The sequence below is a fragment of the Lolium rigidum genome, chromosome 2 (assembly GCF_022539505.1).
Source record: "Lolium rigidum isolate FL_2022 chromosome 2, APGP_CSIRO_Lrig_0.1, whole genome shotgun sequence".
NCBI classification, from domain to species: Eukaryota; Viridiplantae; Streptophyta; class Magnoliopsida; order Poales; family Poaceae; genus Lolium; species Lolium rigidum.
In genome coordinates this window covers 20,081,116-20,103,642 of record NC_061509.1, presented here as the reverse complement: position 1 = coordinate 20,103,642, position 22,527 = coordinate 20,081,116, and the positions used below count along the sequence as shown (strand labels likewise).

The 22,527-nt window shown below is 44.0% G+C and overlaps 2 protein-coding genes and 1 long non-coding RNA gene across 3 annotated transcripts; 2 read left to right on the top strand and 1 right to left on the bottom strand.

Moving 5' to 3' along the window:
• The first annotated feature begins 2,054 nt into the window (after positions 1-2,054).
• Positions 2,055-5,531, top strand: LOC124691395 (light-harvesting complex-like protein 3 isotype 1, chloroplastic). The gene is made up of 3 exons (XM_047224680.1): positions 2,055-2,493; positions 4,727-4,864; positions 5,033-5,531. The coding sequence occupies exons 1-3, from the start codon at positions 2,130-2,132 to the stop codon at positions 5,278-5,280; spliced, it is 750 nt and encodes a 249-aa protein (XP_047080636.1). The 5' UTR covers positions 2,055-2,129; the 3' UTR covers positions 5,281-5,531.
• Positions 5,532-5,814: 283 nt separating this feature from the next.
• LOC124686065 (general transcription and DNA repair factor IIH subunit TFB4-like) lies at positions 5,815-10,370 on the bottom strand. The gene is made up of 12 exons (XM_047220067.1): positions 10,261-10,370; positions 10,106-10,194; positions 9,644-9,914; positions 9,508-9,554; positions 9,157-9,194; positions 9,031-9,076; positions 8,751-8,804; positions 8,571-8,639; positions 7,738-7,814; positions 6,900-6,995; positions 6,160-6,261; positions 5,815-6,072 (listed from the first exon to the last, which is right to left on the bottom strand). Exons 1-11 carry the CDS (start codon positions 10,289-10,291, stop codon positions 6,204-6,206), a joined length of 876 nt encoding a protein of 291 aa, XP_047076023.1. The 5' UTR covers positions 10,292-10,370; the 3' UTR covers positions 5,815-6,072; positions 6,160-6,203.
• Positions 10,371-19,789: 9,419 nt separating this feature from the next.
• On the top strand, positions 19,790-20,514 carry LOC124689113. The gene is made up of 3 exons (XR_006998714.1): positions 19,790-19,927; positions 20,006-20,197; positions 20,419-20,514. It is a non-coding gene; the product is annotated as an uncharacterized LOC124689113 (long non-coding RNA).
• The last annotated feature ends 2,013 nt before the right edge of the window (positions 20,515-22,527 follow it).

The window sequence follows — 22,527 nt, the reverse complement described above, 5'->3', positions numbered from 1 at the left end:
GCTCCGGCTTCTCCTCTTGCCTCTTGAGCAGCTCGGCCCACCTTTGGTCGGCCTTCTTGTCGCGGGAGATAAAGGTCGAGGAGACGTCGGCGAGGCATTTCGTGATCGACGCCTGCGTCTTCTCAGACGACGCAGCGTCGGCCAAGGCGGCCTTGGCAGCCTTGTTGCCAGTAGGACGCCCTGCCGACGTTGCCAGCGGCGCGTCCTTCCTCTTGGACAGCGACAAGCGCGTCAGCCGCCATTTCTCATTCATTTTGAGCTTGCCATAGCAATGCATCAGCGCGAAAGACTTGTGACCTTCCGAGTACTTGGCGTACAATTCCATGGCCCGATCAAACTAACCAAAGGAAGCGAGAGTCATTTCATCGAACACAATGTGGGGGCTACGGATTATGGAAGAAACGGTCGTACCGGTTGGCCGACGTCGGCGCCGCTGTCGCCTCCGGTCTCTAAGTCGTGATGGTACCCATGGAAGGAGTTCACCGACGCCTGGATGATGGCCCATCGCGTCGACATTGCCTTACGGCTCCTCTTCATTGTCACTTTCCGGTAGTCGATGTTGATGAGCTTGCGCTCATCGAACTCGGCCTTGATCCTCGCCCAATACTTCCCGCCTTTTTGGTTGGCGCCGATGATGGAGTCATGGCTCACCGTCGCCCACGACTCGCACAGACATTGATCTTCCAGAGGCGTCCACTTCGGGCCTCGTGTGCCCGACGCCTTCTTCTTCTTCTTCTTCTTCTTCTTCGTCCTCACGCCGTCCGCGTCTACCTCCACGAGATCATCGTCACCGGCACCCTCGTCGTCCTCTTCCTCGCCGCCCTCTTCGTCCTCATCGTCGTCCTCCTCGTCGTCCTCCACCCCGTCCTCTTCCTCGTCGTCCTCCTCCTCAACCCCGTCGTCCTCCTCGGCACCGGCGCCGTCGTATTCGAGCGGACCCCTGCGGCCGGTGAAAGGGCCGCCGTCCGGACCGGGTCCCGGCTCGCGTTGCTCGTACGCCGGGGAGTAGAGGTTGTTGGGGTTGAAGCCGCCGTGCGGCGGCGCATCCCGGTAGTGCGGCGACAAGTTAGGCGTCACGCACCCGGGAGTGCCGGAGGGGAGGTCGTTGTAGAAGGCGGATGACGACGGAGAGAAGACTCCGGAACGTACACCGGCACGTTCGTACTATATGGGCTCGCGTTGGTGGCGGCGATACACCCGGCGATTATGTCGTCGGTGCGGCGCGCCGCCGAGCCTTCTTCTCCGGCTCCGCCGCCCTCCGTCCTTTCCGGCTCCGCCGTCGATAGCTTCCGGCGCGGGCAATCTTGCTGCCATTGATCTTCGGTCATTCCTTCAGGCTTCTTCTTCGCGGCCGGCGCCTTCCGCGGCTTCGCGAACGGCGCTTTCGCCCCTATCGTCGCATTGCCCGGCGGCTTCTTGGCCGCTTTCTTCGCCATCTTTTTGGGGGCTGTCGGCGGCGCCATGGAATGGGGAGAGGGTAGCGGCGGCGGGTGCACGGCGGGAGGGAGAAAGAAATCGGCGGGATAGGAGAAATGAATCGGCGGCGGGATATGTTTTGGGAGGCCTGTGCGCGGCGGTATAGGCGCGATTTGGCGAGAGCGGCGGGATTTGGCGGGAGTGTGAGACGAATTTTCCCCGTGCCGGCCGACGGGTCGGCCCCGCGTCGGTTGGCCTCGCTTTCCGTTGTGTCCGGCGTCCCCGGAGCGTCCCACGTGGGACGGGGACGGGCTCGGGCGCCGGACACCGTATCGGGGCGCGCCGGACAAAAATGGGCTTTGGGGGACGTGGCTGGAACGCTTTTTTTGTCCGGCGCGCCCCAAATCGCTTTGGGGGACGGTTTGGGGGACGCGACTGGAGATGCTCTTAGGTGCTCTGCTGCAAATGGTTGACGTGGTTACAGTATCGGCCGACTGTAGCACACCTTGGATGAGACCAGTCCACGCAGGCAGCCACGTCAGCGGCGCCTCCTCCGCCAGCTCAGCAAAAAAGGCAAAGAATAAGACACGCACTCTGACACGCACCCGCACTGCGTCCAACCCTCGCTCGCTCGCTCTATCCTCAAAGGCGAAGAAGGGGATAGAGTGAGGAGCTCACTTCAGCTCAGCTCAGCAGCCAAGCCCAAGAACCTCATGGCCATGGCGACCTCCACCTTCTCCCCCCACCCGCTCCCGCTCAAGCCCCAGCTCGGGCCCAAGCCCCACCGCCTCCACCTCGCCCCCTTCCCGCGCCTCCGCACCCACCGCCGCCTCGCCGCCGCCGCCGGGGAGGCCCCCGTCGAGGCGCCGCCCAACCCGGAGGCCGCGGATCCCTCCCCAGCCGCCTCGAACGGCTCCGCTGCTCCGGCCCCCGCCAAGGCCAAGGTCAAGGTTGAGGCGGTGGAGGTGGTGGCTTCGCCCAAGTTCCAGGACTCGCGGTGGGTGAACGGGACCTGGGACCTCAGCCGGTTCGGGAGCACGGGCGGCGCCGTCGACTGGGACGCCGTCATCGACGCCGGTGAGACTACTTATTAATGGCCCCCTTCGCTTCCCTTCATGACGTTGCCTAATAGCAGTGGACAGTAGCTAAGCAGACTAGTAGCATTTCATGTTCCATCCGGATCCAGATGGGTTTGCTCGTCTGCCAATAGAATTAGTGCATGTAGTATTTGCTTAAGGGTTCTAGAAATGGAGCAAGGTACATTTATGAGTGCCGTTGTTGAATGGCGTATGATGGATGAGAACAGCGCCCTTTTGATGTTGCGGAAATCGCGCATTAGCTATCGGGCTGAGTTGCTAGTGTTCTTGATGAGATAATGTTCAGGACGATGCAGGCTGAATGAGAAGGATTTGCAACTATGTGATATGCTCTCTCGATGGGTTTGTAAACCAATCGGAGCATGTTGCACATTCTCCATCTTTCGCGGATTTTTGCACGGTTTCGATGTCCCCATATGCATTGCTCCATTTCTGAAGGAGTGTTTTTAGATGGAATTTTTTTGACAACTTAGACGGCTCCCATTGAGAAATTGCTACTTTATGTAAACGAGCTCCCAGGTGTTCTAACTAGAGTTTGAACTGGTTTCAAAGTACACTTCTCTTAACTAATTCCAAATTGCTCTATATTGCCGCTGTTTTACATTCATGTAGAGTTTTTTTGCAAGAACTAACCTGAACAGAGTTTGTACATATGTGGCATGTGACAGTGAGCACTTGTAATCATGCAGCAGTTTTTGACACTTGTATGTGCTGCAGTGAACAGAACAAACATTGCATTCCCTGACAATCATACGTAGTATTTGACAACTGCTGCATGAGTTTGTACATATGTTTGTACATATGTGGGTTTGCTCGTCTGCCAATAGAATTAGTGCATGTAGTATTTGCTTAAGGGTTCTAGAAATGGAGCAAGGTACATTTATGAGTGCCGTTGTTGAATGGCGTATGATGGATGAGAACAGCGCCCTTTTGATGTTGCGGAAATCGCGCATTAGCTATCGGGCTGAGTTGCTAGTGTTCTTGATGAGATAATGTTCAGGACGATGCAGGCTGAATGAGAAGGATTTGCAACTATGTGATATGCTCTCTCGATGGGTTTGTAAACCAATCGGAGCATGTTGCACATTCTCCATCTTTCGCGGATTTTTGCACGGTTTCGATGTCCCCATATGCATTGCTCCATTTCTGAAGGAGTGTTTTTAGATGGAATTTTTTTGACAACTTAGACGGCTCCCATTGAGAAATTGCTACTTTATGTAAACGAGCTCCCAGGTGTTCTAACTAGAGTTTGAACTGGTTTCAAAGTACACTTCTCTTAACTAATTCCAAATTGCTCTATATTGCCGCTGTTTTACATTCATGTAGAGTTTTTTTGCAAGAACTAACCTGAACAGAGTTTGTACATATGTGGCATGTGACAGTGAGCACTTGTAATCATGCAGCAGTTTTTGACACTTGTATGTGTTGCAGTGAACAGAACAAACATTGCATTCCCTGACAATCATACGTAGTATTTGACAACTGCTGCATGAGTTTGTACATATGTTTGTACATATGTGGGTTTGCTCGTCTGCCAATAGAATTAGTGCATGTAGTATTTGCTTAAGGGTTCTAGAAATGGAGCAAGGTACATTTATGAGTGCCGTTGTTGAATGGCGTATGATGGATGAGAACAGCGCCCTTTTGATGTTGCGGAAATCGCGCATTAGCTATCGGGCTGAGTTGCTAGTGTTCTTGATGAGATAATGTTCAGGACGATGCAGGCTGAATGAGAAGGATTTGCAACTATGTGATATGCTCTCTCGATGGGTTTGTAAACCAATCGGAGCATGTTGCACATTCTCCATCTTTCGCGGATTTTTGCACGGTTTCGATGTCCCCATATGCATTGCTCCATTTCTGAAGGAGTGTTTTTAGATGGAATTTTTTTGACAACTTAGACGGCTCCCATTGAGAAATTGCTACTTTATGTAAACGAGCTCCCAGGTGTTCTAACTAGAGTTTGAACTGGTTTCAAAGTACACTTCTCTTAACTAATTCCAAATTGCTCTATATTGCCGCTGTTTTACATTCATGTAGAGTTTTTTTGCAAGAACTAACCTGAACAGAGTTTGTACATATGTGGCATGTGACAGTGAGCACTTGTAATCATGCAGCAGTTTTTGACACTTGTATGTGCTGCAGTGAACAGAACAAACATTGCATTCCCTGACAATCATACGAGACTGAATGGCATCTTTGTCTGTTTCCAGAGGCCAGGAGGAGGAAATGGCTTGAAGATTCCCCAGAGGCAAGCAGCAGTGATGACGCTGTTGTTTTTGACACTTCGATTATCCCATGGTGGGCATGGATCAAGCGTTTCCATCTCCCTGAAGCCGAGAAGCTAAATGGTTGTTATTCTTGAATGCTTTCCTTTAAGTATGTTTTCAAATCATTTCAAACCGCGGGTGCAAACTTTCCGGTATGGCAAAATACAGGAAGAAGAACAGTACTTCATATCTAGCTACACCTTCACATCTTCACGTCTTCTAATTGTGGTGTAACCAATGTCTATGCAGGACGTGCTGCCATGGTTGGCTTCTTCATGGCCTACTTTGTCGATAGCTTGACAGGCGTGGGGCTCGTCGACCAAATGGGCAACTTCTTCTGCAAAACCTTGCTGTTTGTCGCTGTGGCTGGTGTGCTGCTGGTCAGGAAAAACGAGGACATCGACAATCTGAAAAAGCTCATCGATGAGTCAACGTTCTACGACAAGCAATGGCAGTCAACCTGGCAAGATGATTCCCCTTCCGGACCAAAGAAGTAGCTGGGAGGTTGAATTTTGCGGTAGCTGAGAGGGGTGATGCGGATTTTCTCCTCCTTATCTTGTACTGTTCCTTTTATCAGCCTTTTGTTTCCTGATTTTAGTGAGGCTCGGTACCTGTCGACAAACTTTGTAATAATAATATCTACGCCATCCTGTAAAAAGTACGAACTCACTTCTGTGCTAGAGATAACACGCCTGTGGGTTATTTAGCTGGATGATTTGCAATTGCAATTCAAAGTGCCAGATTACAATCTTCTTGTGCATGTTCACTAATTGGTACCGTGCATTTATTTTTGCCAAAATACTGTACAAACACTTTGTTGGATGCAGTTTATGCACTAGAGACCTGCAGGTCGGCTGCTTGGTTTATTGCATAGTTCAGTAACCAATTGGGCTGGTCTTATTCCAATAAAACACTTACCAAAAGATAGCCTTACTGCAGTGTTCATTGTGATTATTGTGTATCCCTCTAAGTAATGGAGCCTATTTTTTTTTTCCAACAAAACAAATCCCAGATAAACTGAAATAGAATTATTTGTGCGTTCAAGCTGTATCAGCAATCATCTATTTTCCATCATTATTCCACATCAGCATAGAAGGTTTCAAGTGTTACGGGTTCATGTTTCCCAATTAACAGATAAAGCTCACACGGAGAATGAACTAGTTCCAAAATCAGTGCGCACTTTCCACTCAGATAATGTCCACAAAATTGCTACTCCAGGTCCTCTAGCTGTTAATAAACCGATCCCTTCAAATATACAAACATGATGTGTTCCACACAGCGATTCAGCCCTGTAGAAATCAGATGTGTCGACATATGAGATCAGGTCATTGTAAACGTCGAAGCAAATTCAATCCTGAAAGGCGCATCTGACAAACCTGTAAAGAAAAGGTATGCAGCCTGGCCTTTCGCTTTTTACACATTACTGCCTTTGATCTGGCATGGAATTCAAATCAGGCATGACACGGATGAATTCTGACCTGCAAACATAGCACACTAATATGAACTTTCTGCTATCGCATCTGGAAAAATGTGTCGCACAGAAAGCAGCAACTACTTCACAAGAATTTAAAAAAATACTGAAAGTGCAACAGTTTTGCAGCTGAAGGGAATAGCATGCCGACGGTTAATAGTACAAATAACTGTAACCTGCTGGACCAAACGCAATCTCATCACATCTTCACTTCATATATTATTATTATTTTCGATAAAGACTACAAATATAAATAAATACAAATGTATTTAAGTAGGCGTAATATTCAGACAAACATGATAGAAAAATGAGAGTCCACATGTGAATGTATAATAGCTGTTCAGGTACGCAAGTAAATTTAGTAGGTGAACTGATCTAGATTTTTAATTCTTAACTAGCAAACATGTCCAGCATAACCAATGGCCTTCGCGGGCAATGCCATATCAACCTAGGGCCTAAATTCAGGAAAAATGTTAGACTTCCTTGGAGGGGCAAACTATGGAAGAAAGTGGAGACCATGCACAGATGTCACAAAAAATATTCAACACACTCTGGAAACGAGAAAAGACTGATTGTTACTGAAAGAAAAACTAAGCATCCCACAATAAAAGGCAAGAAATAATTAAAAATAAAGCTACAACATACCCACAAGTTGAACATTTCTTATGGTACTTGCAGAATATTGACAAGCAAACTGAACAAACATATCCCATGTCAATAGTCTTCTTGTGGCAGAAACATCTGTGGAGCAATAAAACAAGTTAGAGGCTGTCGATTGCCAATCAAATTGGCAAACTGAGCCGAACTCAAAAAATTATAGAACCCTAATTTGGTACTCCTAACCAGACCTTTGGTAAACTTGAACTATGAAAATAAATTAGCTGACTCATAATTTGCATTGCAGTTTTGATGTAGTATTATGATAGTATGTATTAGTAATTCTATATCCAGTCAAACAAATTGAGAGAAAAGGGGAGGAAAATCTCCCATGTATGTGCCCTGATCGTGGGCATCAAACCCACCTATTGGTCTTGGTCCCAGTTCCCTGGTATATAAGTAAGGGAGTGCTCCGGTACGAGATGACAATCTCACATGGTACGCAGGTTAAACCCCTAACTAAAAATCCTAAAGAGGTGTTGAGGACAGGCAGTTTACCACCTCGGGCCACCAGAAGGGCAGTGCCAGCAGCGGCCCTACACCGTCTATTGTCCATCTTCCATGACTATGGCCATGATCTATACCCTGAAGGCCTCTACTGATTCTGGCCAGTGCCTATTCTCTACATTAAGAGGTGTTCTAGTCACAAGATTAAGGTCCTAATGATGTCAACCCTAAAGAATAATTTTAGCATTTATGCTACAGATCATGTTCATGCTATGATTGCATACAGCTAATGTTCATTTCTCATGCTAATCTCAGAGTTATGAGATAGACTTTTGAAATGATAGTTAACATAGCAGAGAGAAAACTGGAAAGAACTTACGAGGCACGGAAATCCACTCCCAGGGTCTTAGGGAGGCGCAGGAATGCTCTCGAGTGTAAATCAGATGCAAATACAGCCTGCATATGTTTTGAACGAGCCATGAACTCGCAAACCAGTCATTTGAAATAAAATAAAACTATCCATACTCAAAAGACAACATAGGCAGACACAGAGGGGACCCATTTCAAAGACAAACAAAGTAAACACACAAAATTCCTGGTACTGCCAAAGGAAGGGATGCCACGGAAACAAGATATTTGCATCACAATACAGTCATTAACGACTCTGCAAATCTCATACAAAGTTACAAACATGTGATGTCCTAATCTAGTGTCTCTAATATTTGAACTTGGTCCAGAGATGATTTATATATATATATACATCCCTTAAAACAGAAATTTCTCAACTGCAGCACAAATGTATCATTAATGAAATCCATAAGCATATCCGTGCATTTAAATATGGAAGACAAGTTGTGACTGGGAAACTTCTCTGCTCAGTTCTCAGAAAAAGAAAATGTAAGGGATTACCAGATGAACGCAGTCAGTGAGTGTGTATTCGGCTTTATAGCCAGGCCCATTCCAGAACTATTTAAGATAATCAGTTCACAGATGCAACCCTGAGGACAACTACTGATGAAAAAATCCATGTGGATTGTCATATTCCCCTTGCCTTTTTCTAGTATGTAAAATATGATGGAAGAGAATGTGACTATGACAAGAAAAATAATAATTCCACAAGCTTTATATAAATACATCACACTTTTTTCTTGTAGCGAATTAATACATCACACTTCCAAAAAGATAGGACACAACTAGGGAAGAATAACTTACAGCAAGATATTGAAATAGGCCACCTAGTTCTTGGGGCTTCATATAAACTCCTCCTGTTATATATGAAGCCTGAAAAATAAGCACCGGTATGTATTGAGCAAATAAAGGAAATATTAAGGGGCTAACACTTGAAAATGACGATATAATCAGTAAAATGCAAACTGAGCCAAAGAAGATCACCTGCTGCAAGAAAGCAGAGTCTTGGGTCCCCACGATACATGAATCAATTGGAACCTAAAATATTAGGTAAACATTTTAAGTATTATGCAGTGCAAGTAGTTTAAACATATAAACAACCAACATATGTCGACATTTCACAAGATACTGTTGCTTGCAGTAGGAACTGGCTAAAACCACCACACTTGGGGAGTAATGGAATAATAAATTATCAAAATAAAAAAGAAACAGCCAAGGAATCCAGATTCAAGTCTGATAAATAATAAAGTAGATCACGCAATACCATGGAACGTTGTGCCGAAAATATTGAATTCATCACTGCTACATATCTGCATAGCATCTGGTAAGAACATGTCCAGGAAAATATATGTGTGCATAAAAATGCATTGATGTGAAGAAGTGCGCCTACTGTTCAGGTCCATCTGGAGAACCCTGCAGGCACAAAATCTGTACTTCATGTTAGCATAAGGCATGGTGCTAAGGTATTGTATGTGTAAGAACACTTACTAGAACAATTCAAAAGAACTAATACTCCCTCCGATCCATAATACTCCAAATTTGAACTAAACCCCCGACAGTTATTATGGACCGGAGGGAGTATTAAAGATGTATCATCAACTACGAGTCAGGTTTTTGTCAGTCATTATGCCCATTTTGCAATCATATATGCTAACAGGTACACTTTCTCTTGTACATCACTTCATGAGTAAATCAACAAAAGTGCTTCAAAAACAAGTACTACTAAAAATTAGGTACTCACCCGAGGTTGCGGGTGCCGAGTGCCAGACCGAAAAATCCTCTGTATATCTGACCATCCGATATATTAAGGACACAGACGCACCAAGGAAAAGAGGCCAACCATTGCACACAAAGCAGGAAATTTGATCATAGGATACAGCAAAGAGCAATGGACAATGCGCCAGAAAACAGCGACGCGGCACCGCCAGCAGCAACTGTGCCATTGCCTGCAGTTTCACGGGCGTCTTGCTTAATGAACTCCTCCACCTTGCGGCTCGCCTTGTCTAAGGTGGCAGCAACGTCGGCCGCGCCGGAGGCGCCAGCATTGCTCGAGTCGAAGACATACGCGCAGGAGCTGACACCCGCGGCAATGACGACCACGTGGTTGAGGTGGTTCAGCAGCAGCAGCGAGTTCACGAAGTGGATCAGCTGCACCAGCACAAAACTCAGTAAATGACATCAAATGGTAAGAGGAAAAAATTAACCAGACAAAATTAAATTAAATTAGCTAAGATCAGCGCAGAACTAGACCAAATTGATTCAAAAAGGCCTAAAATTAAAAAGGGAAGCAGGTATTGGGAAGGCTGGGGTTAGGGTTTCCGGAGCTCGGCCGTGCGTACGTGGGAGAAGAAGTCGGCGAAGGGGAGGGCGGCGCCGGCCCAGAAGAAGGGGTTGGTGTCGACGACGACCACGACGAGGCTGACATCATCTGCATACCGGCGCATCGTCAGCCGGAGCGAACACGGTGAGAAGAGGGAGGTGTGATGTGGCGTACCGGCGTAGAGCTTGGAGTGCGTGGTGGTCATCTCCGGCAGCGGAGACGGTGCCGGTGATCAGCGCCGACCGGTTCTGGACGGCAGATTCGTAGAGCGGCACCGCGCGCTGGAGTGTTAGGCGTGGCCGGGGGACGGGAGCTGGGGCGGCGCCGGCGGGAGAGGACGGGAGGGAGAGCGCGGTGGCTGCGGCTCGGAGGTGGAGAGGGCTTCGACTTGGGAGCAGGCCGGGATTCTCAGTGGAGATATCGGCCCAGTTAAAGCACAGTCAAATCTTGGCCTTGAAACGAGTTTTATGCTCTTTGCCTCAAAGGCCTAAAGCCCATCAGAGAGGAATAGACATCTATTTCTCCTATAAATGTCCAAAGACTACCCTCTCAACCATGGGGTCTGAAGGGGCAAACGAATCTGGATCGTCCAATCAGGTTGCAACAGTAAATCTCAAGTTCCACTTTTCACCACAGCCGTCCGATCAGTCAAAACTTTTCTCACTCGTTCGGCTTCGAAAAGACTCCATGACAGGTGGGACCTTCTACGTGCGGGGCCCGACAGTGAGAGGCAGGCAGGTCCGCTCGTTCGGTCGCTTCCTTCTCATTTCCACAGACGAGAGGTGAAAACCTAGATCGAAGAAGCTCCCCAATCCCGTGCGCTCGCCTCCACTCCTCTCCTCCCCGATCCCTCTAGAGACAGCGGCGGCTCGGCCCGGCCATGGAGACGGAGCTCGGCGCGGAGGAAGGGTACTGTCTCCTCGTCCTCTCCTCTTCAATGTCGGCGCGAGAGGCGGCCGTGCCGGCGTTCCGGCGAGCAAGGAGCGCACCGGGGTCCTGCGCGGCGCTCTCCTACGTCGCGGCCTATGGGCAGGACGGGGAGGCGGGCATGGCGGCGTTCGAGCGCGGGACGAGCGTGCTGAGGCCCTGGACGCCGCCGTGCTGGTCTCCGGGTTCCTCCTCGGCATGGTCTGCATCTTCCCCGCCAAGATCTTTGGTGGAGTTCCTCCCCAGTTTTTCCTCGGTCAGCGGCGACTCGCGGCGGAACAAGGGCTCCCAAGACGGCGGCTCACGTGTTGCGGAGAAGCTGGGTCGAAGTCGCTGCAGCGGGGAGACGCCGCCGCCACTGAGGCAAAGAGATGTCTGAGTGGGCCGACTGAGGTGGGGACGGGGAGAAGATGCACAAGGAGGATGGCACGCAGGGCGGCAGGGGGCGTGCTCTTCCTAGCTGGGAGGAGAGGATGCGGGAGGAGGATGACGGAAAGGATGAGGGTGCCCACGTCCTCCTCGGCCGTCCAACCTCCGGCGACCTCACCATCTTGAACGGATCTGCAGGTATGGCAAATCCTCCTTTCCTTTTTGATTTCTGTGCATTGTCAATCTCCTCTCTGGTGATTCAGAAAGGTGGCTTCCATGCATGTAGATTGTAGATCCTCTAATACATGTAGATCCGTTTCTCTTATTTTCTTCTTTTGAGACTAGCTGATGAAAGTGGTATGGCTGCAGGCTGACCATAAATTATGTACTCCTGCTTTGTGAAAGTATTTTCTGTTGAGTTAGCCTCTGGTTCAGATAAAGGAAGGTACATCATATGAGATAGGTATATTTCTGGTTTCACAACCATGTGCCATTGGCTGACAGTACATTTAATCGAGTATTTCAGTTAAAAAGTAGTACTGAGGAATCTGCAATTACTTTACCATATGAGTAATTAAGCATTTTGAGAAACCAATACGGTGATATGATAGTGCACACATTTTTGGAATCATCAATTACTTAACCATTGTTGAGTGATTGGTTGAAACGACTTGCAGTCTAGCAGCGCACATCAGCATCAAACATTTATTTTTTAGGTTCCTTCTAAATTACTCAGTTTGTTCCCTGATTGGTTGATCGAATTCCAACACCTTTCTTGCAGTTTGCATTGCGCATTGGTTGAGGAGTGCCTGGCAGTTGGCGAGAGAAGAGGATCAAAAGAACGAAAGGAGGCAAGATTATTTTATGGTTGTGGAACCAGTCTCCCGGATTCTATTTTAGTAAGCTATCTATTTTGTCACTGTTATAGCATCCCTTTTAATGGTGTTATCATGTTGCCTATTTAGACTGTCTCGACATAGAGAAATATGTGACAGCAAAAAACATAGAGAAATATTTAGGTCATTCTTCTTTGTTTAGAAATGTTCCTTCTCCTCACATCATTTATTTATTTTTTTAGGTTCTAAATTACTCAGTTTGTTCCCTGATTGGTTGATCGAATTCCAACACCTTTCTTGCAGTTTGCATTACGCATTGGTTGAGGAGTGCCTGGCAGTTGGCGAGAGAAGAGGATCAAAAGAATGAGAGGAGGCAAGATTATTTTATGGTTGTGGAACCAGTCTCCCGGATTCTATTGTACATGCAGATGCAGGTGCAGCCTTCTCCGCCTTGATTTATTCTTGGCAGCTTTCCATCCTAATCTCTAACATGTGTCCCGTCTTTATTTTTTTCTCCCACAAGATTTGGTTTGATGTTGAGATTTGGCTGGGTCTCGATTCAATTTTGCCAGGTGGTGCGCTGAATACTCCTGCTAATTCTAATGGTTTGTCTGGTTTATGCTTTAGTTCTTACCATTCATGTTTTTTAAGGCTTTTTGGTGATGCGTTGTTGTCTCTCGGAATACAGGTATTGGGAAATGCGGCAAAACTTATATGAGCTGGATTTCATCGTTGTTGCCGTGAGGTACATCTCATAATCCAGTCGCTTGACTTACTTACTCCTGCCTATAGTAAAAATGTCGAGTTGTCTCAACTTTGTACCATTTTCCTCTATATGAACTACTTGCATTACCAGAGACAATATGTGACTCTTTTTCTCATGATAAATATATTATTATCCTTCATTTTAGGGCACTAATGACACCGTTGTTTTACACATGCTTGATTCCGTTACCGTCCAACCACGACAAATTGATCAGTAAACTAGGCATTAATCATTTTGCCGAAATAAGATAACACAAAATATATACCTGTTCAAATCTTCAATACCTTCACTGCACACCATTCCGATCTCACACCAACAAACATAAACGAGGCACTTCTGGAGAGCAAAGGCGGTTGCGTTTCCAAATATTTACATGAGCCAAAAATACGAGTAACTAATTACGCATATGCTTCTCACTATTTAGACTTACAGAATTCTCTTCTTACTCGTGTAATTTGCAGCTGACAAACTTACTTATTTTCTGTGCAAAGCAATATTAAAGTTTCATTTTTGGTTCCAGGGAAACACAATGGAGGTATGTGTGCCAGCCAATCGTACAGGTCAGTTCAAAGAACTTCTGAAGAAAGACTATGTGTGTACCAGTCAATCGTACAGGCCAGTTCCACATGTGTGGAAAGAAGACACACTACGAATTATTTCAATATTTTAGATTGAATTATTTTTTCTAGGCCTAACGTGCAATAAGCCGTGTACGTGAATTTTGATTTTTTACATTCAGCTGTGCTTTGGTTAGCCTCATGTTGTTAATTTTTGGGTGCTGCTGATTGAATTTCTCTGAATTTAGTATTTAGTTTTTTTTTATCTCAGCTATATATATCTTGGATGTTCAGTGCAAATTAGTTACTGTATTTTGGAGCCTGCTGTGCCAAAGTGAGCTCTTGGTTTTCGATTTTATTAAAGTTTAATTTTGCTTAGGCTCATGTTGTTAATTTTTGGGAGCTGCTGATTGTATTTCTCTGAATTTAATATATAGTTTTTTTTATCTCAGCTATGTAGAGTATCTTAGATGTTTAGTGCCATGCCAATGATTGTGATATATCTATGTTGTGTAGCCATGTAATTAATAATGCTTGATGTTATTTTGTTTATAGGATACATCTCGCATGGGTGAGATCAGAAGGTCTAGGTCATTGTTTGGCAATGTATCTGTGGCTTACGCTGAAAACTTCCTCTCATACTGATGGTTGCTGTGTGACCTTATCAGTGGTTTATGTTGGAAGCGAGCATGTTTTTTGATAACTTCTTCTACGCTGGTGACTGTTGGCTGAAGTTATTCCAGTCACGAGAACTGAGCTATACTTCAAGTGTATCTCTGCTGTAATCATTAGCATCGAGACCCATGCTATGTACGGAAACTGTGTCAACATCATATTATTTCCAGGGAGGGTTGCAGGTAATTGTTCTTCAAAACTATTTGATTTCCATTGAGTAGTCAAAATCTTCTCTCTTTATTTAGTCAAAGGAGGCTGAATAGAAAGCTCCATCATTATTTATCGTGTGCCCTTTTGTTCCCCGAGAAAAGGAAAGCATAGCTGATCATTCGTATGGGGCATTACGGCATTACAGTGTGTTCCTTTTCCTTGCAAGTAACATATATTCACGTGCCAGCCTTGATCCATTTACTACTTAACACTGTTGTTAACTTACCCTAAGTTTTTAGAAATCTTTTCTATTTATTTGGGATATAGTCGCCTGTTTTGATGAGTTATATAAGAGATTGTCGGATCTGTTCGTTGCATTTTTCATCAGTTACAGCTACTGGATTGAACAACAACGGCTATTTCAAATTTAGGGGAATGGTTATTTCAAAAATTAGTGCACATCTTCGTGTTATGCTGGCCAAGAGGACGAGCTGCAGCCTCCCCTTTCAATCTCCCTACTTCTTGTCTTTTAGTTCGTCTGCTGCCAATTTAGATCGACCTAATCATCGTTTTTTCTCATATGATTGGATTTCTGTGCTTCGTGGAGCAGGTAGGACACAAACAGGCACACACGGGAGAAGGTGCTCATGGGACTCGTTGCCGATGTCAAGGTCAGAATCTCCGAATCTCCTGCTCCACTGCCCGAGATGTTTGTCGCTGCGAGAGATTCGTCCATTTTCTTTAGGGTCCTGCTTGTTGTTTGCGCTCCTCAACAGTCTGTTGGCGTGGGCGCCGTCATTCCCACGGGCACATTCAAGCAGCGATGGTGATCTTGCTGATTCAATCTGCTCGCGAGGCTAATCCTAGGTTCCGTTCTGCTCTTGCAGGCCTGGTTTACATGTGTCTCCAGGATGCCGATTCATGGCGAGGCTAATCCTAGGTGCGGTTGTTGCTCTCGCAGGCTTAATTCACATGTGTGTCTAGAATTTTAGTTACCTTTTGTCCATCTCATTTTTGATATCAAGCACCACATTGTTTTGATCCCTTACTTTTTTTCACGGCCTCTTCTATTAATCAAGTGGGAAGAGTTTGCTGTTGTTTACATATAGCCATTGTATTTTTAATCTATCTAACCAGCGTTGCTTTGTTTCCTTGCTGTTTCCTTCAGATCATGATGAGGTTGCTAATCCCTATTACTTCCGGTCATTAGCGGAGGCTGTTGTTTGGGAGATGGTGTAGTACATGGTACTAGGTCTACTCACTCCCAGAACCAGAGCAAGGTATATTGCTTTGAATCCTACCCATTTGCATTACATAGCCACATTGTGTTATGACTAGAAAAGACCTCTTTTGCAAGTGCTTAATAGCTTCAGGTCGACCTAATATTTCTGGGAACAAGCATAAATATATTGCTTTAAATCCTACCCATTTGCACTACATAGCAATATAGTGCTATCAATCGTTGAAGAAGCTACATAACAGTAGAAAATCTTCTGCGGTCTGTACTTTATTGCATCAATGGTAATGCAGTTATAAGGTTCTTTGTTTTTGTTGTGTTCCGATCAGATAGAAGAATGGTGTATCAATTTCATTGCATCCAGTTATTTGCTATCGGTTTCCATTTTTTTGTTTGATGATGTTGCTTGGCCCTTGCTAAGTAAAGCACCAGTGCCAGACAGTTGCATAAACTGCTCAAAAGGGAACCCACACCTTGCTCATGTCTGTAACAGTTTGCTACAGATCTTCTTAATAAAACTCCATGCTTTTGGTACCACTCTCATGATATATTGGTTTTAGAATGTAAAGACCAACAAAATAAAGTGCTTATACATGCCTGTAACAATTTGCTGCCCTCTTTATTGCCAATGTTGCTGGTTTAGAGTTTTTCCAGGTGGCATATAGTTTTCTTACTGGCAGTTTTTAAGCTTCATAGTATATTACTGCTCTCTTTATTAACAATCATCTATAACTCTTAGTTCATCGGTGTTAAATGTTTTTGCAGCGTTACGGATTTTCTTAACTGTTTAAAAATCTTCTCATATATAGTTTACTCCCCTACATTTTTTAATAGCTTAATAAAGGATCTGATAGTCACGTGAACTGGGCAACCTCATTTTAAATCAAATAATGACAATTATCTCTAATTTCATTGGTCCTCATTTCCTTTCTATTTACTACATACCTCACATTACATTTATCCGTGTTTTCTGTTTCTACGTTTTGTTGTTGCTGAGTTTGAAGTGAGGCGGACTATAAATTTCTAGGTGTTCTTGGTAGCTCTACAAATTTACATACTCAAACAACTGACTCGAGTAAACTTAGAAAGAAAGTTTTTTTAACCAAAAATTTAGAAAGAAAGTTTGTTCATCCTCTTCTCTCACATCACCACGGTCATTTCCCTTCATCTTATCTCTGACAAGGAGCTAGAACTGATGATATATGAACTAAGGGTAGTCGGATTAAAATAAATGTTTTACCCAAATTGTTCTTCTGTAGGGTTCATTGTTTTTTATAGCATGGTGTATGAATTATTTGTGGGTGATTAAACAAGTCAGCATTATGGTTCACACATTGAAAGGGGCATACAATGTGTGTTGTTTTTCATGTATCCATTCACTTAAATAAACTAATTTAGGGAACAATTCCTCTTATGTACTCATGGGCATAAAGTTGAGGTGATAAAACCCACTTTATCTTCCCTGTTGTTATTTTATTTTGCAGATAATAAGCAATGGTTAATTTTAAAGGAACTTCAGATTTGATATTAGTTACCTGATGTTCTTTGTCCAGCGTGCTTTGTTTGGCATCAGGATTCGTCGTTTTAATGTAACTTAACTACTTAAGATTTGATATTAGTTACCTGATCTTCAAATAGTCATTTAGTTGTCATCGGTGAATATGGGCCACTATGGTAATCGACATGTTGAGGAAACATGTAGGCTCTAGCTTTTTTGTTGAGCTGGGATGTCTTTTGAAGTGCTCAAATATCAGATATGTGTTCAAAGGAACTGTATACAAGTGTATATTGTCATGGTGTAGTAAAGGATGATTCTGAAAATCTGAGACCATGATTCTTTTCGTGCATAGTTTTATATATTTTCAGTGCATTGTGAGATTTAGTTCAGTATAGTTTTATATACTCTTCTTATGTTGATTTGCTTGGTTTTCTCGCTTCAGGGAGGAGAGGTTTCAGAGTTCAAGCCGTTTCAAAGTAGAAACAGTGGAGGGCTAAGCTGTGTTGCAACTTCTTTTCAGCCCTAGGTGAGTGCTCGGGTTGTGCAACCAATTTCTTATTTCTTCTTTTCAGCGCGATGGTGAGTGCTCAGGTTGTACGACCAATTTGTTATTTCAAGGAAACTGGACCATTTTCTTTCATGAATATATACCTGATATAGTCTGAAACTTAAGAACCTTTGCATTCTGCTGTTGTTCTGGAATGTGTTGCCTGTACAGGGGTAGTGGTAATCTGCTGTGCCGCAATGAGTTGCTTGAGTAAAGTTAAATACGGCTTTAACACCATGGATTTATGTATGGCTTGACTGCAGATATAGACTGTACCTCGAACAAATAAGAATCATAGTTTCACCATGCTAAGAAAAAAAGAGAGATCCAATACAATGTCATATCGTTTTGGAGTGCAGTTTTTTTTATAAAGCAACCACTCCAGGTCCTCTTAGATAAACTGTGACAGATCTTGAATGCATGATTGAAATGGGTTTCCTGAGTAGGTTAGTACTAAAAAATCCAAGTAGTAAGATATTTACTACTACAGAGTTGGTACACATGAAAGCAAGCAGGGAATTATGATGCTTAGTTGCTGCCCAAAGTCCCGAAGTGAATACCTCTTTAGTTGCTGTCCAGAATACCGAAGTGAATACCTCTATTTACTTTCTTCATCATGAATGGTGTTGCTGTCCAGAATACCGAAGTGAATACCTCTATTTACTTTCTTCATCATGAATGGTGATAACCGTTTGCGAATTTTATCTTTGGCTGCTTTCTTAGTGTACCATATGTGCTTGGTTTATATTGCTGCAGGACTGTGGCTAGGGCTACTGTGCCGGGTTTATATTGACTGCAGGACTGGTGGTCTGGTGCTTGGACCGTGGTAGTGTCGCTGCTACTGTCTAGGTTTCTTCGTGCATTGTTTATCTGAACTATGTAGTAGAAGTATTTTAGCCTTTACGCCATGGTGAAGGAATGTCATATTGCCTTGTGACACCACTCCCTGCAGTGACCATAATATGTCCTCTGTACTGTTAGTGGAAGAACCTGCAATCCTGTAAGCCTAAAGTATGAAATGAATCTTTCTATGTATGGTATGAATCATTGTCCAGACTTTCAGGCATGCCATGAGTTGCTATCTTTAAATGTTTATTTTTAAGGATTCTCAGATACCTACTGAATTCTTGGATAATTACATAAACATCAACCCATTAAAACTTATGGTTACAGTATCGTCTCGCTTTTGCCTGTGCGCCGGGGCGCATCGGGTCATCTAGTAATCTTCTATCTCTAAATAGTTGGTCCCATTTTCCTGGCTTCTCGCGCAGCCACGTCACCCCTTATTTCAATCCGTGCGCTCGCGCAGGCTATCCATCGTGCCTCCTTTGCTTCGTCTGTCTATCCAGCCTGGGCTGAACCAACGTGGGCTTGACCAACGCGGGCTAGAAGTCTGCCCATGGGCTCGCGGGTCTAGCTGGAGTCCGGACGTTCGTCGTAAGAAAAAGAGCAACTGCTGTTTCAGAGAAAAAACGCTGTTCGTATTCTTGGTCGTGGCCAGCAGTAACTCCTCCATCATCGTCGCGACCGTCCGGCATCCTGTGTTCGAGCCGCAACCTTAGACCTCCTCATCACAAATAATGCTCATAAAATCGCCTAATAAATCCAAGCATTCAAGGAGAGGAAACTGCTCAATCGAACTCATCCGTCGCCCTCACGGCCTCACCGCCTCTAGGTTTAAAATCAGGCCATGCTACCATCCGCACCAAGCACGCCAGCCTGCTCAGGCCGCCGACTCTGCCAGCAGCGTCCATGCCGGTCCTGCCCGCTCCCCATGCCCTTTGTTTTACAAGTCCCTGAACACGTTCTTTCCAATCTTGCAGGTTGAGCTCCCGTCTGAAATCACCTCGACAGTTTGTTCATGTACCTAATTTGATTGGATTTTTCCTGCTTCTACCTCAAGCCCCACGATTTATTTGGACTTATTGGATCCACGGTGTGCTTGCTGAAGCTAGAAGAAACAGGCCATCATCGCCTGTACTGTCGGCGGATGCTGCACAACACCTACTTGCGTTGGTACGCAAGCTCAAATCTCTTACTCTTCAATTTAATTTACATTGGATTACCACACGCATCTTCTATTTTCGTAACCATGCTGTTGTAATATATTTGTTACAGTGGAATCTCCTCAGGATTAATTAGTTATAATATTGTAATTTGCTCTCCCCTAATGTTCCGTCAAATGCATCTGCTCAAACACATTGGTTGCAGACCAGAACAGCAAAACCTGCTTCTGTTCGCGAACCAGCAGCTATTACCATGGACAAAAACAAGCTCAGGTAATATTTTAATCTATAATGATGGGCTGATTTCTTTAGAATCAACATGAATTTCATATGAAAATTATTTTTTTACAGCAACCCTAGAGCAAAATGAAGCATTGAATTTACTAATCAGGAAACAGCAAAGCAAAAAAAAAGGTGATGACAAACTTATAGTACATCATGCAATTTGTCACCAATGCATTTTTTTGCATGCCACAATGGAGAATGTGTAGAACCTACAGCTGGACAACTTGAACTTCGGACTGTCAAACGACATAAGCAAGGGTATGTACGTCCCTCATATCATTTACCAAATATCGCATTCGCCATTTCCATTTTTTTATCCTACATCAACGTTGCAGCAGAATCTAAGAAAGGTAAGAGGATACATAATAAAATAACATTAAGTACTTAAATTTTCATATCCAAAAATATTCAGTATATCATTAACCTTAACACACAAGCGTTACCTTTCTAATACTGCTAAATTTTTTAACCACATGCAGGGCATCATCAACTAGACAACCACACATGGAACAACAAAGGACAGCAGTGGATTCTACCTAAATTAGATATATTGTTTCTTACATAAAGAGTTACTGAACAATAGATTGATTCACTTCTATTGTAATCTTGAATAACTCAGGATGATCCAATCTGTCCGCCAAAATAAATACTGGGCGTTATCACTTTTCGGCAACATTGCATCCGTACCATACCAAATCCTTCCTGTATTGTTCATGTGGCAATGGTAATAAATTCTCGGTCGATATGCGTACACTAATGGCAGACCATGCGAAAACCGGAATCACTCTCCTGCAATTTTCTTAAGCCACTACCCTGATTTTTTTAAGATGTTAAAATATTATCTGATATTTTTCTTTAGGAAGCAGCAAGATACACATTTGTAAGGTCCATCTGAATATATCAAACGGATATTTGGATCAGATCATCTATTGTTCACACAAGCATATTTGGGCTTCCCACTGACATCACAAGCATATTTAGATCAGATCATCTATTGTTCACACAACTCAATATATCATTCGTGGAAAGAGACATGTCACGTCTTTCCTTTCGGATGACAAAAGGATTTACAAAGAAGACACTAAATAGTTACCAATCCACTCAGATCATGTAATATACTTCTTATCGACTTTGAAATAATGAAATTCTCTGTTATACATCACACATTTCATAAAACTATATATAACAATAATTATTATTCTATATATCGCTAAAAAAATCCCGCCGCAACGCGCGGGGTATCATCTAGTATCTAAATAGGAGCAACCCACTAAGTTGATTTCTCTTAACATGCAAGCTATCCACCTCATCAAGCTTCTCTACCAATCCTACACAATCAAATCTGCCACCTCACCATATCACCTAATGTACCACGTCAGTCCACTCACAGTCACAACATCATATCAATTAATTAGCCATCCTACCATTAACAGGAATGGGAGATCCCATTGCACCGTCAGTCCATCACTGAAGCTCTGAGTTCTGATCTGAAGCGTCTCCACTTCCTAATTAACGGTTTCTATTCACATATGCTCCACTTTCTTCATCCCATTCATTCTTTACTGAATGAGCAACACACGCAGTACCATTCGCTTCCTCTCCTATAGTGTACCCACACCTCTTAATTCCCTCCATTCACTTTTCCGTGCAAAGCTACTGATGGCTTTCCTTATTCCTCACTTCCTCACTTAACTGAATCCCCTCTCCATGTACACGGACGAGATACTTATGGGAGTCCACCCCTCATCCACATGTAGCAGTCGCCAATGCATACACCGGTTGTCCTGATTTTTTTCCCCAAACTCTGGGCATCCATCCTTGAAGGTAAGATACCAACGACCCTGCTATCCCTGTTCCCGTTTTGATCCTCAAGAACTGAATCCAGGTTGACGACCGCCGTAAACATGCAGTTCCAGGATGACCAAAGTCCCCGGCAGCGTACTCCAGGATGGCCAAGTCCCAAATTCACGTATGTGGCATCTCAACTATGATTATCACATGCACATCATTGTGAATTCGTTTTGTTTTTGTTGCAGATCCCATCTCTTTGTCCAAACTTGGCAGGGGGGTTTCGCCCAGGTTGCAGTTTTAATCTTTACCAGCAAAGATTAAAAAAAGGAGCAGGTAATTAAGGTGCTCAGGATTGTATGGCCTCTCTATAGGATTCGTTCGGTGAGGAATAGCATCGCTCATTCAGATTATAGATTCATGTACATACATGCATACCAGACTAAGCTGCAACATATATATTACTGTCTTAACGGGTCACAAAGAAGGATTATACATATTAAAAGATAAGACATGCTTGTTCATAAGCTAGCACGGTATCAGTTATATGATTGCCTTCAATGGGTTAAAAATTATTTGGCTAATATATATTTATTTTTCTGCTAGAAACATATTTTTTGCCTAAAATTTAAGATAATCGTTATTAACACCTGATTCTCGCCAAATACATGTTTTATGCAAATCTCAAAGATTGAATTTCCGCCAACTGTGGATTGTTGAATCTACCATTTCAATGATTTATTCCCTATTAAAATATTGTATGCAAATTTAATTACAGTACATAAATACTGATTTTCGTT

Coding starts and splice junctions, on each gene's coding strand:
- LOC124691395 (XM_047224680.1), top strand. CDS start 2,130: ATGGCCATGGCGACCTCCACCTTCTCCCCCCACCCGCTCCCGCTCAAG. Junction 2,494..4,726: donor GGACGCCGTCATCGACGCCG/GTGAGACTACTT, acceptor GTCTGTTTCCAG/AGGCCAGGAGGAGGAAATGG. Junction 4,865..5,032: donor TGAAGCCGAGAAGCTAAATG/GTTGTTATTCTT, acceptor ATGTCTATGCAG/GACGTGCTGCCATGGTTGGC.
- LOC124686065 (XM_047220067.1), bottom strand. CDS start 10,291: ATGACCACCACGCACTCCAAGCTCTACGCCG. Junction 9,915..10,105: donor TCGCCGACTTCTTCTCCCAC/GTACGCACGGCC, acceptor GTGCTGGTGCAG/CTGATCCACTTCGTGAACTC. Junction 6,262..6,899: donor AAGAAATGTTCAACTTGTGG/GTATGTTGTAGC, acceptor CTATGTTTGCAG/GTCAGAATTCATCCGTGTCA.